This window comes from Penicillium cosmopolitanum (assembly GCF_028827165.1).
Source record: "Penicillium cosmopolitanum strain IBT 29677 chromosome Unknown utg000001l:1.0-706529.0:1.0-706990.0, whole genome shotgun sequence".
In the NCBI taxonomy this organism is placed as follows: domain Eukaryota; kingdom Fungi; phylum Ascomycota; class Eurotiomycetes; order Eurotiales; family Aspergillaceae; genus Penicillium; species Penicillium cosmopolitanum.
Genome location: NW_026622671.1, coordinates 340136 through 356212, shown reverse-complemented (window position 1 = coordinate 356212; position 16077 = coordinate 340136). Strand labels below are relative to the sequence as shown.

Sequence of the window (16077 nt, the reverse complement as noted above, 5' to 3'; positions counted from 1 at the left end):
AAACGACCCATCCACGCAAGATGTACAAGTCGCGGGAGTCGGCACCACTCGAACGGGATACATCATTCGATTTAAGGACTCGGAGTCGGCAGAGGCGGCCCGCTGCAACACTGAATGGCTAAGGGACCTAGGAAACGAGACCAGGCTGGTGAGACCACGGCACGGAGTAGTTGTGCATCACCTCCCTACCCACGGATTGGACCTCGAGAAGGATAAAGCAGGTGCTATCAAGAAACTCACAAACGAGAACGATCTCGCTGCTCGCGACTTCCGAATCGAAGATATCGCGTGGCTCAAGAAACGGGACAAGAACCTGGGGACGTTCGCCTCCATAGGCATTTGGTTTGATTCGGCAGAGGCCGCGGAATGGATGGTTGACAATGGACTGCTGATTGACCGGCGGTACATTGGGCGCATAGAGAGATACAAGGCTAAAGAAGGACGATGCTTCCGATGCCAACGGTTTGGCCACCAGGCGTGGTCCTGCAAAGAAAAAGCAGCGCGGTGCGGACACTGCGGTGGCCCTCACGAACGATCAAGATGCCCACCCGGAGTCAGAGCACGGTGCTTAGAATGTAGTGGTGAACACCCAACCGGGGATTCCCTGTGCCCAACGCCAACCGGCCCTCTCGCCCCGCAATGTTAGGGAAACCTCTCCGAATCCTACAATTGAACATCATGAAATCGAGAGCGGGCATGGAGGCCCTCATAAACGACCACCAGAGCGAAAATCTAGACATCCTCCTAATTCAGGAACCACCAATCACTGCATATCGAACACATGTGAACCACAGCGCATGGCGACTATACAAACCAACAATCGAAGACGGCTCAGCTCGACTGCGAAGCCTCATCTATGTGAACCGTAGGCTCTCAACGGCCTCTCACCAACAAGTGCAATGCGACCACCCAGACCTAACAGCAATTAAGATCTGGACGGCCGAACTCCAGATCCTGGTCTTTTCGGTCTATATCCCACCCGTACCGATGCACAATCCCGACGGAACATCGGCAGAGACGACTCTATCCGCGATCCACCACACGATTCAGGAAAATACTCAAAACAACAGAAGGCCCACCTGTCTTATCCTATCTGGAGATTTCAACCGCCATCATCCGGCATGGGGGAACAACAACATCCAACCCCGCTTCGTTGAGGAAGCCGGCGAACTGATCAATTTCTTCCACGAACATGGTCTGCAGGGATGTCTCCCTCGAGGAGTCTCAACCTACTGGTCGCTGAGCCACCCGGGAAGAAGGTCCACGATTGACCAGACAGTGACGGATAAATCTGAGTTACTGCTCAAGTGTCATCTTTACCACGATAACTACGGCTCGGACCACCGGGCCACATACTCAGAGTGGAGCCTCCAGATACATCGCAACAACAATAAACCTCCAAGAAAGGCCTACGACCGCGCAGACTGGGGGAAAATTGGGAACGAGGTCATAAGTCTCATGGGGAAACAGACCGAGATGCACTCAACCCACGCACTCGATATGGCCGTGGAAAACCTCACTAAGACCACTGCGATCGCTGTCGACAGACACACGCCCGATCAGCGACCCTCCCCTTACGCTAAACGATGGTTCACGGCCGATCTCAAGGAGCAACAGAACAAAGTAAACCGCTTGCGACGCAGATGGCAGGCGAGATGTGCGGAAGCAGGACGAAACGATCCCCACAGCATGGCACTTTTCCAGGACATGCGCCAGTCGCGGCGGGCGTGGACCCGGACGATCGAAGAAGCAAAAGCATCACACTGGAAACAATTCCTTGATGAGGCCGGCGAAGGGAAGTTATGGAAGGCCGCGTCGTACATGAAACCACGGGAGGCGTGGGGTTGCGTCCCAACGCTCCGGGTCGGCGACAGGGAGGTGGCTGATAATCCAGAAAAGGCGCAAGCTTTCATGGACGCATTCTTCCCGTCGATGGCGCCCGCCGAAGACGAACAGCTGCCTGAGACCCCCAGCCGAAATCCCATGGCAACCGATCTCAGAGATCGAGATCTACCGATCGCTCAGTACTGCAAAACCATCAACAGCGCCAGGTGAAGACGGTCTTCCCATGTTAGTCTGGAAACGTCTCTGGGATCACCTCGGGAGCATCATTACCAAGATTTTCACGGTGTCGATCGAACTAGGATATCACCCCCAGGGGTGGAGATGCGCCCAGATCGTAGTTCTGCGGAAACCAGGAAAGCCAGACTACTCGCAACCAGGAGCCTACCGCCCCATCTCGCTCCTCAACACGCTTGGAAAGTTATTGGAAGCAGTGGTCGCCCGACGGTTGTCCTTCTACGCGGAGCAGTACGGGCTACTACCGGACACTCAGTTTGGAGGCCGACCAGGACGCACCACCGAGCAAGCCCTTCTAGTACTTGCCAACGCAATCGACAAAGCGTGGTACAAACAAAAAGTGGTGACGCTAGTCGCCTTCGACCTAAAAGGGGCGTTCAACGGAGTCAACCAGACAAGCCTGGACGCTCGTCTCCAATCCAAGGGCATCCCTTTGGTTGCCCGACGATGGATCGCGAGCTTTATGAGCGGACGCCAAGCCAGTATCCGGTTCGATGACTACCAGACCGAGGTAGCACCGCTAGACAATGCCGGGCTGGCGCAGGGCTCTCCACTCTCGCCCATTCTGTTCACGCTCTTCAATAATGATCTGGTGGACCAGCCCGTAGATTCCAAAGGCGGAGCTTCGGCCTTCATCGACGACTATTTTCGCTGGCGAGTTGGCTGGAGTGCAGAGGAGAACCTAGCCAGAATCCAGTTTGAAGACATACCACGCATCGAAGCATGGGCCCGGAGGACCGGATCCTGCTTCGCGGCCGAGAAAACTGAACTTATCCACATCACTCGCAAGAGAAAGGAACAGTGCCAAGGGGAACTGATCATGAATGGCAAAGCAGTCAAACCATCCACAACGGCCAAACTACTGGGAATTATCTTCGACCATGAGCTACGATGGAAACCACACGTACAGCAGGCGGTCAAACGAGCTACAAAGGTCAACCTCGCTCTTGGTGGACTACGGCATTTACGCCCAGAGCAGATGCGTCAGCTCTACGAAGCGTGTGTCGCACCGGTCATTGACTATGCGTCTACCGTCTGGCATGACCCACTCCGAGATAAGACGCATCTTCGGCACTTACGCACCGTACAGCGGACTGCGCTCATCCGCGTTCTATCGGCATTTCGAACGGTGGCCACAGCTGCGCTGGATGTAGAAGCACACGTCCGGCCAATCCATCTTCGACTACGCTTCCGTGCACAGAATACCATTACAAGACTCCACACCCTGCCCCAAAAACATCCTATCTGGAGCACCCTTCTTCGGGCCCAGAGAAGGCGGGACAATATTGGATCATACGCCAGGTTCCCTCTAGCAGAGGCGTTGAAAACAATGAACTTGGAGAGACTGAGAGAAATCGAGATGATTGACCCGACCCCGCTCCCTCCATGGAGACCGGAGGGGTTCGCCAGAATCGAAATAGAACCTGATCAAGAGGTCGCAATAGAGAAAGCGGAAACGGTACGATCCATCTCGGACGTGATGATCTACTCAGACGCCTCGGGGCGACAAGGTCATCTGGGAGCTGCAGCCGTCGCGATCGACGAGAGGCAGCAGACAACTGACAGGATACAAATACAGGTGGGCAGTATGGACCGCTGGTCGGTCCATGCGGCAGAGCTCATTGGGATTCTATACGCTATCAATATCATCAATCAAGTCGCGGTTCGACGTTGGACAGCATCGCACGCGCGGGTGAGATCCGCCACGATCTTCAGCGACAGTATGTCGGCACTGCAAGCTATTCGAAGACCGGGGAACAAGTCGGGACAGCAGATCATCCACGCCATCCTACGAGCAGCCGAAACCACCAAGAACCATGGTACAATGATTCGACTACAATGGATCCCCGGTCACTGCGAAATACCGGGAACGAGATCGCCGATCAGCTTGCTAAAGAAGCCGCCATCCCGGGCAAGACACACCCGTTCAGTCCCTTGATATCACGCGAGAGAGCACATATCAGGCAAGTTATTCAGGACCAATGGGCAGAGGAATGGAAAGGGTCGAAGACTGGCAGCCACCTGCGCCGGATTGACAACACCTTGCCAGCCAAGTACACACGTGGCCTCTACGGTTCCCTCCCGAGGAACCGGGCTTATCTACTCACCCAATTGCGAACTGGCCACTGCTGGCTATCAACATATGCAAAGACGTTTCGCTTCCGCGACAATGACCTATGTGTCTGTGGCGAACGCGAGAGTGTAAGCCATGTTCTGCTAGACTGTCCAGAGCTGAGAGCACTTCGGCGAGAGCTCCGAGAAAAGGTCGGCGAGGCGTTCAACAGCATTTCAACCCTACTAGGAGGGTCTGGAGGAGAGGAGAGAGGTAAGGTTAGCCATGCTTCGAAGGCGAAGACGGTGGAAGTCGTCTTGGACTTCGCTGAAGCATCACAACGGTTTCAAAGCCGAGTACCATGAAGACAACATGAGAACGAAGGGCTAGGGAGCCACGAAAGGCTTCGGCGAGGCATTAAGGTCGCTTAGGAAATTAGACACGGCAATTACGAAGAGACACATGTATATAGTTGTTGAATCCTGCATATCGTTCGCGAAGTTGAAACCCTGGATCGAGGTACAAGTGTGATAATATTGATCCCTATGAAAGGATGCAGCTATTTATAGTTGCAGCAGCTCATCTCCCTGCTGCCTAGCGTAGTGCCTGCCTAACAGGCAGCCACTCCTACAGATCTATATACATCACGTGACATGGGATCCAATTCGCGAGGGGTCGGGGTAAATGAAATCATCCATCCATCCATCCATCCATCCATCCGACTGTAACCCTTTACACAAGAGCTTTTCACTCCTCTTCATACTCTACCGGTTCTTATCCGTTATAAGTGTCAGTCTGCCATACGAGTAAGCCAAGTAGTGGCTCATTTGACCTCTTCTTCACATTCTATTCCTGGTCTACGGCTACTCAGATCCAAGAATCTCTCTCTACACTCTGGTCCCAATTACTTTCTACCTCCACGTCTAATTTGATCCGTACCCGACCGCTACCTTTTGATCTCCTTCCTCTTTACCATGATGGTATTGAGTGTCAATTTACCCCTAACTGCCACTACAGTATATCTGTCGTACAACTAAGGTTATGAAAGAGCACTGGGGAATATCCCACCAATGGCTTACCCAATCCTCTTCTCAATCTTCTAATCGTACAATAACTATTCTCTCTACTGTAGAGCTTCTTCAAAGAAAGGGCCGAAATCGTTATGTCGCCACTCTAGATGAAGCCAGCCCACACTATGACCCAACCTATCGCGGGCTTCTCACGAGTGATGGATGTCCCATTTTTATCACCTAAGCTTGATTTTTATTTATTCATTATTATTATTATTATTATTTTTTTTTTTTAAAAAAAAAAAAAGATGATTCACCTATCTGATGTGCGAAGACCTGAGACCTGGAATCAGGCCTTGGCAGTGGGGCCCGGGAGAGGCAGATTTCGATATCGACTATGTCGTACGCATTAAGTACATAAAAAGGAGCTGGAATTTTCTGGCCACGATGTGAATTTGTTGATAATCAAGATCAATATCAGTGACATGGAGCTGAAAGCTACTAGTATAGGCAGAAGGGTATGCCACAAGCCATAAAACGGCTTAGACACCAATTTGAGGCGCAAGGAGCTTACAATTAGCAATCACATAAGCTGTTTGCTTACGTACAATAAATAATTTTCTTTGAAATAAGTACCTTTGCAACCGCAATATCATCCATGCTTATTCTTGTAACCTTGAAGAACAGATGTGATCCTAAAGTTAGAAGCCACTTCAATGGCGCGCTTCACATCGCTGCTATTACGTGCCCGAGGGTCCTGGTAAAGACGGCTGACGACCTCTTCATATCCATTCCGAGCTGCATGGCATAATGCTGTCTCCTCAAAGTCATCCCTAGCAAAATCCAGTCCTTCTTCTTTAAGCAAGAGATCGACAACAGTCAAATTTCCACGGGAAGCCGCCAAAGAAAGGGGAGTGTGTCCCATGTAAGTTCGGAAGTTGATGTCGGGTCGGGTGGTGTGTTCAAGCAGGAGTCTTGCAACTTCAAGGTGGCCCCTCACGGATGCCGCACAGAGAGGTGATTCATTATCGTATTGCTGATCGATGTTGATGGCATCAAGGCAGAGTAATCGACGTACAACGCCTACATGGCCCATGTGGGCAGCATGGAATAGTGGCTTGGCCCGTGGCACGTTCACTCGGGTTCCTGCGAGGAATAGTTCCACCAGGCATAAATTGCCATTATAGGCAGCGTAGGCGAGGGGCGGCCATTGTTGGTCATCAAGAGCATTAGGATCAAGATCATCATTGTCGAGAAGGGCAGCTGTGATCGGTTTATTATGCATCTTCGTCGCCCAATGAAGCGCTGTCTCGCCATGTTTATTTGCCACGTTGATATTCACATGGTCCTCTGTAAGAATGCGCTGAGCTATTTTTGTATGTCCCTTCTCCACAGCTAAGCAGAGTGCTGTTGCTCCATTAGAATCTCTAGCATTGATATCCATGTCAGGGCAGGTCAGGAGGAGCCCCGTAATCGACCTGTAGCCATATTCTGCTGCGACCTGAAAGGGTGTGCGGTTGCACCCGTCTCTCGCATTGACGTCTGCCGCGACCTGAAAGGGGGTACGGTTGCACCCGTCTCTCGCGTTGACGACTGCCGTTCTATGGATCAGCAGATTTTGAATCATCTTGCTGTCCTGGTTTTCTGTAGCTTGATGTAGCACGCTCCAGCCAGAAGGATGCCTCGTATTTGGATCTGCACCATGGGCAATCAGAAGCAGGATGATATCTCGGAAATATACTTCTCTAGCCTCGTCGAGCAGATTGTCTATTGCATTGATATCTTCTAGTAAAGACTTTCCTGTGCTTGGATCTGGATGGCGGAGTAACATTCGGGTGATCGTAAGGTATTTCTTGGTAATGGCAAGTTTAATTGGTGAAACATCTCCCTTGTCTGGCGTTCGTATATCACTTCCCTTCGCCAGAAGGAGTTGCACCAGTTTTGTGTCACGATTGTGAATGGCATACCAGATAGCAGACCGTTGTTTGTCATCCCTTTTATCCAGACATGGGTCGAATTCCAGGAGAGGTGAGACGGCGGATGAACGTTTCTTAGCTATGGCGTATACTAGTGGAGTCTGCATAGATTGATCTTGTTGATTGATATCTGCTCTCTTGTCGGAGAGGAGCAGGCGAATAGTTGGCTCGTTCTCAGCGTCAATAGCATAAAAGACGGGTGTGCGAGATTGATCATCTGTTGTGTTGGCGTTCGCTTGGTAATGACCCAACATCTTTCCCACAAATTCTGAATTGCGTTGGAGAGCGCCCCAAAACAATGCAGAACTGCGTTGTTGTCTTACGTTGAATCTGTACAGATGGGGCAGTAGAACAAGATTTGTTTCTTTAGTGAGGCATGACAGCGCAAGTAAATCTTTCGCTGTGTCGAGTTCGTCTGCTATCCAATAAAGCAGTTCCGTGGGCAAATGAAGGAAACCCATCTATCGTTTATTAGCTTATGCACCACTCCGTATGGTAAATAGGGCTGGGAATACTCACATTGATTGTATAGAGAAGGAAGAGGAGTTGTGCCATTTTATATCTGAAATTAAAATGCGGCATGATGTTGGTTCTTAACGCTAGAAGGTTATGGTTCCTAGGAAGCCATACTGGGTTATAGGGCCCCGGCTCATAATTGTTACGCCAAGCAATACAATGAGGTATACCGTATAGGAGATGTGGAGGAAGTGTCTATCCACCACCGGAGCCGCTTGTTGATACAAGTTCATATTTCCATTCATTCTTCAGGCTTCATGTATATTCTTGACAAAGACTAGGTATGCTCCCGGGAATGAAGGTATGCCCAGAATCTAAGATTCAGCTCCCGTTGAACACATTTTGCCAAAGACGAATCGCAAATTACTGTTATTCTCGTTTGTGTTTCCCATACAGTCGATAGCGAAAACGGCTTCTACTCCAGACTGCTTTTCTTCTCCCCTAGCGCAGGTCTTATTATGACCAGACCACACCAAGTTGGGGGCCACCGTAACATACCGCGTACTTAGTGCCACAACAACCAAGCTTCACCGTTTAAAATTTAGAGCAGAGGTGTATTTTTACGGAAAAGCTACAATACCATACGGTGCTTGGTACACTGGCCCTCAACTTCATGTACTCCTATCAATAGAACATCTGCGCTAAGGCCTTGGCAGTGGGGCTGGGAGAAGAAAAGCAGCCTAGGGGGTAGAAGCCGTTTTCGCGACTGACAATCGAGTCAACGATGATGGCAAATTTCGCTCAGTATCTTCTCTTAAAACAACCAGCTACGACCATTGATGCGTCTAAAGCTCGTGTAAAAACCTTGTTTCATTACGAACGATCAATCTTCCAGGACCAAGTCAGATCAGCTAGGGTTAATTTTGTTCCCATGATCAGCGGGGCTGTTCCCAGGAGGCGTAGGAATGATTCCTACCTACCCAGGATCACAATCTAGGCTCCCAGGAGCCCCTGATGCACATGGGTTACACGCTGGGACCGTAGATTGTTTCTCCCATTTAAACCTGTTCATTGCTGCACCTTCTTCGTTAAATGTTCTTTAGTAAACGTCAACATTTTTCTCCGTACTACACTGTTCAGAACTGAATCTCTCCTCCGAGCACAATGGTAAGTTATGCATCCTGATCCTTCTCGCAGCATGGTGAGGACCCGGCTAAATCCGCTTAGGGGAATTCGTTAAACAGGATTACTCTCTCCGACGCGAGCCTGCGTTTGGCCGCTGATGAGTTGTGGTCAGCCACCAAATCCCATGACCATCAAGCTGTAGATCAACTGCTTCAAAACGGAGCTGACCCTTTAGTACCTGGCCAGAGCGGTGAATCGGCCTTTGAACTATCGGTTTACAGTTCGGAAGATGGTTGCGATGGGAAAGAAACCTTTCAGGAACTCACGAAGCTATTTCTCGAGAATCTGCGCCCGCCAGGGCTCGGACGGCACACGAAGCTCAACACGGAAGGCTTGCCCCCTCTTTGCTGGGCAGCGCGCCACAACGCTGTCGATGTCATGCGATATCTCCTGGATCGCGGAGAGGACGTTAATCAACAAAGCCTCACGGGGATGAGTCCACTACATTACTCAGCAAAATGGGGCTGTGAAAAGACATGTGCCCTTCTACTTAAGCAGAAGAAAATTAAAATAAACCAGAAAGATCGCGACGACGCTACGGCCATTCATCATGCTGCAATTGGGAGGTCGGTAAAGGTGCTCAATCGACTGCTACTAGATCCGAATTTGGATTGTGGAAGCCGAGACAAGCATGGAACCACGGCGATCTGGTGGGCGACCCGGATTGATTGTGTTTCCTTCGTAAAGCGGCTACTGGCCGAAAGTGGGGCAAGAGATCTTGCCTTAACAGAAATCGGTCGTGATCCGGTCACGACCCAAGAATCAAGCGTACTTCACAATGCCGTCCTGCATGGCAATATCCAGGTCGTGCAATGGCTACTGGCGGAGCGCATCAATCCAAACGTAATTGCGAATGGCCGAACCCCCTTCTGCTTAGCGGTAGAGTATGGACATGTCAAGATCGTCAAGTACCTTCTCACGGATGACTCGATTGATATCAACGAATGCACGAGCTTCGCACTGTCGCCACTCAGTGTTGCCCTCGAAAGTGGGAATTTGAAAATGGCGCGGTTGCTCTTGACACAAAGAAGTCGTCTAGATTTTGAGCAGCAGCTTGGTACCAATATAAGCAGAAATTCTATGGTCGGCTTCACGCGGGCTAACGGAAAGCTAGAGATTGGTACAAGGCGGGCTGATGGAAAATTGGATGTCATTAAGGCACCATCCATAGGGTGGTAGATTGCCACACGGTATGATTACACTGTTTTGATAGGGTAGGTTGACTAGCTTCCTTATCCTGAGTTCCCTGCTGAATGATGTAAGTTACATACTACAGTGCACTTACATTGGAGATTGAAGAAGATCATTCTAGCAGAGCACAATTTGGAGTAACCCCTATCCCGGTGATATTTTATCATATTTTAGATTGATAATAAGATGATTTTTAATCATTAGCCACTCGGATGAGGTCGTTTTCAATGTGGTTTTCTCTGATCGCAGACTTGGCGAATCCCACGAGTTCTCGAGACCCCGGCGTTGACTCCCATATGAAGTTTCACATCCTAAAGTCTAAAGAACTCTGAACATAAAAAATAGCTGCGTGTTTAACGGTCACAGTTGTTTCCTACTACAGTACAGGAAGAGCGCAGAGATTGTTGTTGATCTTGCCCTGAAGGGGATGTTGAAAATCATCCCGGTTGCTAAGATATTGATGACGGCTGGGTTCCCGTGTAGACATATATTATTCTCTCTCGGCGTACTTGTATCATCACTTATATATCAACAGGGGGACTGGTGAAAAGAGAAAAAGTGGTAAGAGGGACTGGACCCTGCGCTCGCTCGAAGCTGTAAAACATAATTTCTAACAAATCTATGGTACGTGTCTCGTTTGTAGAAGGAGAACCCTGGAAAGCTTTTTTGTCCACTTGCATAGGCTGGTTGATCTTATATGCTCCTAGCAAAAGCAGAATCCGCCGAGATCCTGTAGTCTCATCACTAAGCCATTCGCAGGCGTAAGATCGCAATTTTCAATGTACCGTATGATAATCCATGTCTCAGACCGTGCTCACTGATCGCTCAGACCGTGTTTACTGATCACTCAAATGTTGATTCCGGAGCTCGGCAAAAGTGAAAAATTACATGTATGCTGAAAACAAACAGATGATTTTTCAAGATCCAGATTTGATTCTAAAGGAATTAAGGTTGATAAAAAAACCTCTGAATGCAGAAACGGTGACTGACCTTATCAAGAAAAGAATAGGGGATGATCCTACTGTGTATAATAAAATTTTTCCCGTCGTGATGAAAACAGTATACGTAATGAACCCTAATGTTAACCAGCCTATGTTCTACTTTAGCCGGAAAAGGAAACGAGAATGTGTAGAAAATAACGACGATTTTGTTGTGAGTAAGCGCATCATGAGGGGGAACTCTTATAAGCCCTAAAGCCCCAAAGGCCTAAAGTAAGTTCCTATATTCGCAATCTTGAATAAAAATAATAGTGAGAGCTGTGGGTGAATAGGATGTATTGGGCCCGTTTTTTAATCAGTGTCCTTGCTATATGCCATTTGGTACATCGTTTCAAATGTCGCAAGTTCTATGATAGTTGTAATCAAATGCAGACAAAAGCCCAACAGATTGCACAATGCTGGCAAATACTACCAAGATATGAAAAATCTGATGGGAAGCACCAAAGATGTCAAACTTTCCTGGATTCAAAGCTTCAGGGATTCTCTTCTGTATTTATTTATCAGTGCTTCTGTTGGTGGCTCTCGTCATTGTGTATGGAATACTAACCGTATAGAACAGTGTACCCAGTAATAGGAGGAATCCCTTGGTAAAGTAGTACAGCATTCCAGACTGTTTGACCATTTTCGAGAAGCCAAAGACAATGATACCGTGAACGAGGGGTGCCAAACCTGCAAGACCGATGCCGACAAAGATAAAGATACGAAAAGTGCGCCAGCGTGGATCCTGGAACTTTGGGTGCATTAAAATTAAGATTGTCGCGAAGCCAAGTGTGATCATCTAGATAAGCGTATCTTTAGGCTAAGGATGTCGACTGAGCGTTTGTTTGACATACCATAGCCCAGTATGCCCACTTCACAGTAGACTCGCAGTAGAAAATCATGCCGATCCAAGACACAAATTCACCCAAAATGAAGATAATGATCCCGACAAAATCTAGCCGTAACCATAATTTTGAAACGTTTTTGGAGTGGTTTGTCAACGTATGGTATGTCGCTGATGTTACCAGGCATATGGTCGCTGTCAAAAGAAAGAAGGCAAAAACAAGGTAATCACCAATTGCTGCCTTGGGGTATCGTGTGTGAAGATAGTGGTACATCACGCCTTCCGCCACAAGGGATAGTATCCCTGGGATCAGGTGAGAATAGATGTTGATAGTTTCATTATGCAGAGAAAACAGACTGGCAAAACATGCACGGGTAGAGTGTGATACAGGGCGATAGGCATCAAGAATGAAGGCGTTGTCTTGGCAGAAATCCGGCATCTCATTGTAGGATAAAAGTGTGGCATGTTTGCTTCCAAGTGGGGTTGAAGTGGGTGTTGTTGGTGCTTCCATCACTGCAGTTGGTGAAAGAACGGACGGTGTTCTCTGGCGCAGGAATGAAGTCATTGTAGGTTTGGTGTCGAATTAAAAGAGAAATTGGGTAGCTTTCAGCTTCTTGGCAGTTTATGGGGGTTCGTGTGCGGTATTTAAACTTTCTTGAGCGTGTAGGAACGTCGACATATTAAATTGTTGATCACATTGGCCGCTTGGCTGCATAGGCATATGCCTAAATTCTACAAAGTCGCTGGATTTACCGTAGTGTCGCTGGAAAAAGCCTCTCTCGCAGTTTGATTTCGTGTTTACAAAGCGTCAGACCAAGAATCCTGGTCAGGCGTGAACGAGAGTAGTAAACCGTCGGATATAATGTTGGCTAACCGCTCAAATTTTGTATTGATGTGGTTGAGCGTTGTGTTATGGATGCTTTGTGGGTCTGGCAAACTTTGCAAATCTACGCAGCCCTCTGAGAGAATGCCGTTCAGACGTGAGAACAGGAGATTTATGCTCTCGACTCAATGTAAATTATGGAAGCCAATTCGAAACCGAGTACTCTAGCGTGCAGATCGAATAATCGACAGAGATCATCACATGTTTAGCCCCTGCAACTCGGGACTTCCTCAGATGGAGGGAAACGATAATGATAGGTTTTTATCCTACGAAGATATGGTCTGGTCGTGATGCCAGTGGATGCTCACTATTCTTCCTTGTTTGGAGCTGAGCCATTTAATATGTGTTTTGTCTTGTCTTGAAACCAGTAACAAGTGACCGAATATTTCTATGAGCCTAAATATCACCTTAGTTGATAAGAAAATGAGCTTCGGCCGAAGCATTTGCATTGCACATACCCTAAACCGTCAAATGTGTCATAGAATATCTGCAATATCATTTTCAACGATACCCCATTCTGCTTTTAACTAAAAACTCCAATTTCTCCTCCAGTGTTTCCACTTCTTTTTCCAGATGCTGAAGTCTGGGTAAAGCTTCTGTGGTAATGCCAACTCCCCACTTTATTTCTTCATTCCAGGTCTGTTGTCTCGAATACTGTTCTTTTATCCCTCTGGGAGTATATCAGATTGAATAATAATACTGTATATTCCGCTTCACCAGACCGAACTTACCTTGCACGATTTTCCAAGCTATGGAGACGTCAGCGACTAATAGATCCTCGCTGTAGGACTCTCTTACTCTTTCAGGATCCTAATAACGAGCGTCACAGAATAAAATTTATTCGCAGGGGGTTGTGAATGAATTGAATTTTCAACTCCCGTCTACAAGTGCTTCACTTCCGTCTCACAGGCTCAGATCATCTCCATCGGGACGTCCGATCGGAGGCTATCTCGCACGTTCGAGAACAGGGCGGCCAACGCAAGGAATGTCCATGCGGTTGTTGGGGCGGATTGGCCAGACGATCCCCGCTCATCGACGACGAGTTTGACCTGTCCGGGACCTGGGAAGAAGAGTCGGTCCTATCTTGCGAATCTCCGATAACCCGCCCGTGTCCCAGTCCAGATATGTCGGAGGTTGCAAGCGATGGGTCCGGTGAAGTCCCAGAGGTCCTGGACTTTGCAGATTGGGCTTTCGGGCCCACCGGCCTACCCAGACTTGAGGTCATGGCGTTCGGGGACTTTACTCACGAAGGTCGGCATTGGAAACAGAGTTTTGTGGTGCGTCGGAGACCCTCAGGGCCATCGTCATTATATAATTCAAGGCCGATTTCTGGTCCCGGTGGACGCGATAGCTGGTTTATTTGCATTGGCGACGTAAACGAGCCGTCTTTCTGGAGCGATGTCGGTTATGATGGCAGTCTCTTTCTTTCAGCTTGTCCAGATGGTGATCTGATGGAATCCCCTGACGAATGGTGATCAACCGAGGATGGGATTGGTTTCTCTAAGATGCCCTCATTGGGCATACTTGTCCTGACTTTCGAATGGAAAACTTTTGGGCTACGCTGCGGCAGTATTTGTCTTGATGGAAGAAGCATGGAATATGTACAGGAAAGCCATGAAGCTATGCACATTATTTGTGCGTATATGCAAATGAGGATTCCAGACTTTCCTCAAATTCAGCCTGATGAAATAATGTATCCGCGTGATGCTTGGAGTCTCCCTCCACGGAAAGCAAAGATATATATGTCGGGGGAAAAAGTGCTCATTTGCGCGTTCTGTACATATCAGTTCACGGGATAATCTAATCTAATGATCCATTGACCCGAGTGTGAAATAAAGCATCGGCCGCAAGAGAGTCTCATTTGCTTTGAAGTCTCTGGGCGATCACGATGAACTGGGCCGGCTCTCCTGGCCCCAGCTGCAGACCGAAGTGACAAGCCGCACATGGCGTGTATTCATACACACGTGACCTTCCCCCTGCCACGCCACACGCGCTTCGCCAAGAGGTCTTGAGGTCGTCCTGAATGACCTCCTGACTCGGGGTCTTCGGCCCAGTGCGCCATCACCCTTCTCACACGCCAAATATCAGTATTTGAGATTCAGATTCAGATTTGAACCGCACTTCCATCGCAATGACAACGTATTCTTCTAGAGCGAGGTGTAATAAGGTCTCAATTTTTAGATTTTGTCGGTTCAAAGTAAGAAAACCAGTGTATTCCTGTATTCCTGGCTAATAAAGCATCAACTGCTAAATTAGCGGGGCCCCTTTGCGACCGACTTTCTATCGACAATTAGAAAATGCACTTCTGGAAAACACCGTGCAATTCCTCCATGGTTGTATTCTAGTATGATGCGGACTGGATTCCACAAACCGATAGATTTCATCATGTGGGACGGCAGTGCCCAAATGCTGTTATGATTCTGCAGTTCTCAGAGACGAACAGACAAACGATCTCAAACGAGGACAATCTCCAAAAACACCCAATAGATGGCGAACAGGTATTTCTTCATTCATTTTTTTGCCCGAGCTCCGACGAAAAAAACAGTTATTCGGTGACAGGGCGTCATTGATTCGTGATTACAAGATTTTCCATCATTGAACCGACTTAAGCGAGCTACCCAACGTGACGCTTGATAGTAGAATTCTCTACCGTTACAAAACAAGTTGAACAGTGTAGCTGCAGCGAGGTATTAGTGAATACTAAATGTATGCGACCTGGCCCGCGTTCACTAGGTCAACGGGCTAGCATCCGGTGAAAAACGGAGTTCTGTTCAGTTCAACAAATCCGTTTGTTTGTTTCAGTTCTACCAAATGGGGAATCTAGCATGTGATATTCTCTCGTTCAAGACAGACTGCTTTAAGAGATTGTCAAGTGACCTTGAGAATTGGTTAAAAGATTATTATCTTAACAACAAATGCAGTGTGTATCTTGGATTGTAAATTCTATTCAAGCCTGCAAAAACACATCACCAAATGGATAGGGCAAAAAATCTCAACTAAAGATATGAGTCGTCATGAGGTGTGAATAATTTCAAGAATTACACGCGTCGATGAAAATTTCAATGAGACGTGCAGAATGTTCGCTTTAAATGGGGGGTACTTGATGACCGAACTGATGAGGGTAAGTTCTACAGCAACCTTTGGACCTTTTTAGTCGTGTAAAGTCGTGTAAAGTCGTGTAAATTCGTGTAAAATTGAGGATAGACCTTCGCTTCCTCGGTTTATTTCTAGCCGGGTAATAATCCCCAGCACCACGAAGAGGTGTCTACCATCGCCGAAGGACGTGTAAAGAACGAACGGGAGTGTTCGCATCCCGCCGCTGGTGCGCTGATTGGAAGCCTCCATGCGTTGAACTTAATCCGACCTGGTACTTGATCCAGGATTTGTGCAAGACCAATGGTCTGCGTGTGGAACTGAATCCGA

General features: G+C 48.2%; 4 protein-coding genes across 4 annotated transcripts; 2 read left to right on the top strand and 2 right to left on the bottom strand.

The window, feature by feature from the left end:
* Positions 1 to 5794: 5794 nt before the first annotated feature.
* Positions 5795 to 7673, bottom strand: N7509_000078 (uncharacterized protein; the record flags this gene model as incomplete). The annotated part of the gene is made up of 2 exons (XM_056624725.1): positions 5795 to 7579; positions 7638 to 7673. 2 exons carry the CDS (start codon positions 7671 to 7673, stop codon positions 5795 to 5797), a joined length of 1821 nt encoding a protein of 606 aa, XP_056494826.1.
* A 1065-nt stretch (positions 7674 to 8738) lies between these two features.
* Positions 8739 to 9938, top strand: N7509_000077 (ankyrin repeat domain-containing protein; the record flags this gene model as incomplete). The annotated part of the gene is made up of 2 exons (XM_056624724.1): positions 8739 to 8741; positions 8802 to 9938. The coding sequence occupies 2 exons, from the start codon at positions 8739 to 8741 to the stop codon at positions 9936 to 9938; spliced, it is 1140 nt and encodes a 379-aa protein (XP_056494825.1).
* A 1341-nt stretch (positions 9939 to 11279) lies between these two features.
* On the bottom strand, positions 11280 to 12336 carry N7509_000076 (hemolysin III family protein; the record flags this gene model as incomplete). Its single annotated transcript, XM_056624723.1, has 3 exons — positions 11280 to 11435; positions 11496 to 11726; positions 11782 to 12336. The coding sequence occupies 3 exons, from the start codon at positions 12334 to 12336 to the stop codon at positions 11280 to 11282; spliced, it is 942 nt and encodes a 313-aa protein (XP_056494824.1).
* Positions 12337 to 13778: 1442 nt separating this feature from the next.
* On the top strand, positions 13779 to 14129 carry N7509_000075 (uncharacterized protein; the record flags this gene model as incomplete). Its single annotated transcript, XM_056624722.1, has 1 exon — positions 13779 to 14129. One exon carries the CDS (start codon positions 13779 to 13781, stop codon positions 14127 to 14129), a length of 351 nt encoding a protein of 116 aa, XP_056494823.1.
* Positions 14130 to 16077: the final 1948 nt, after the last annotated feature.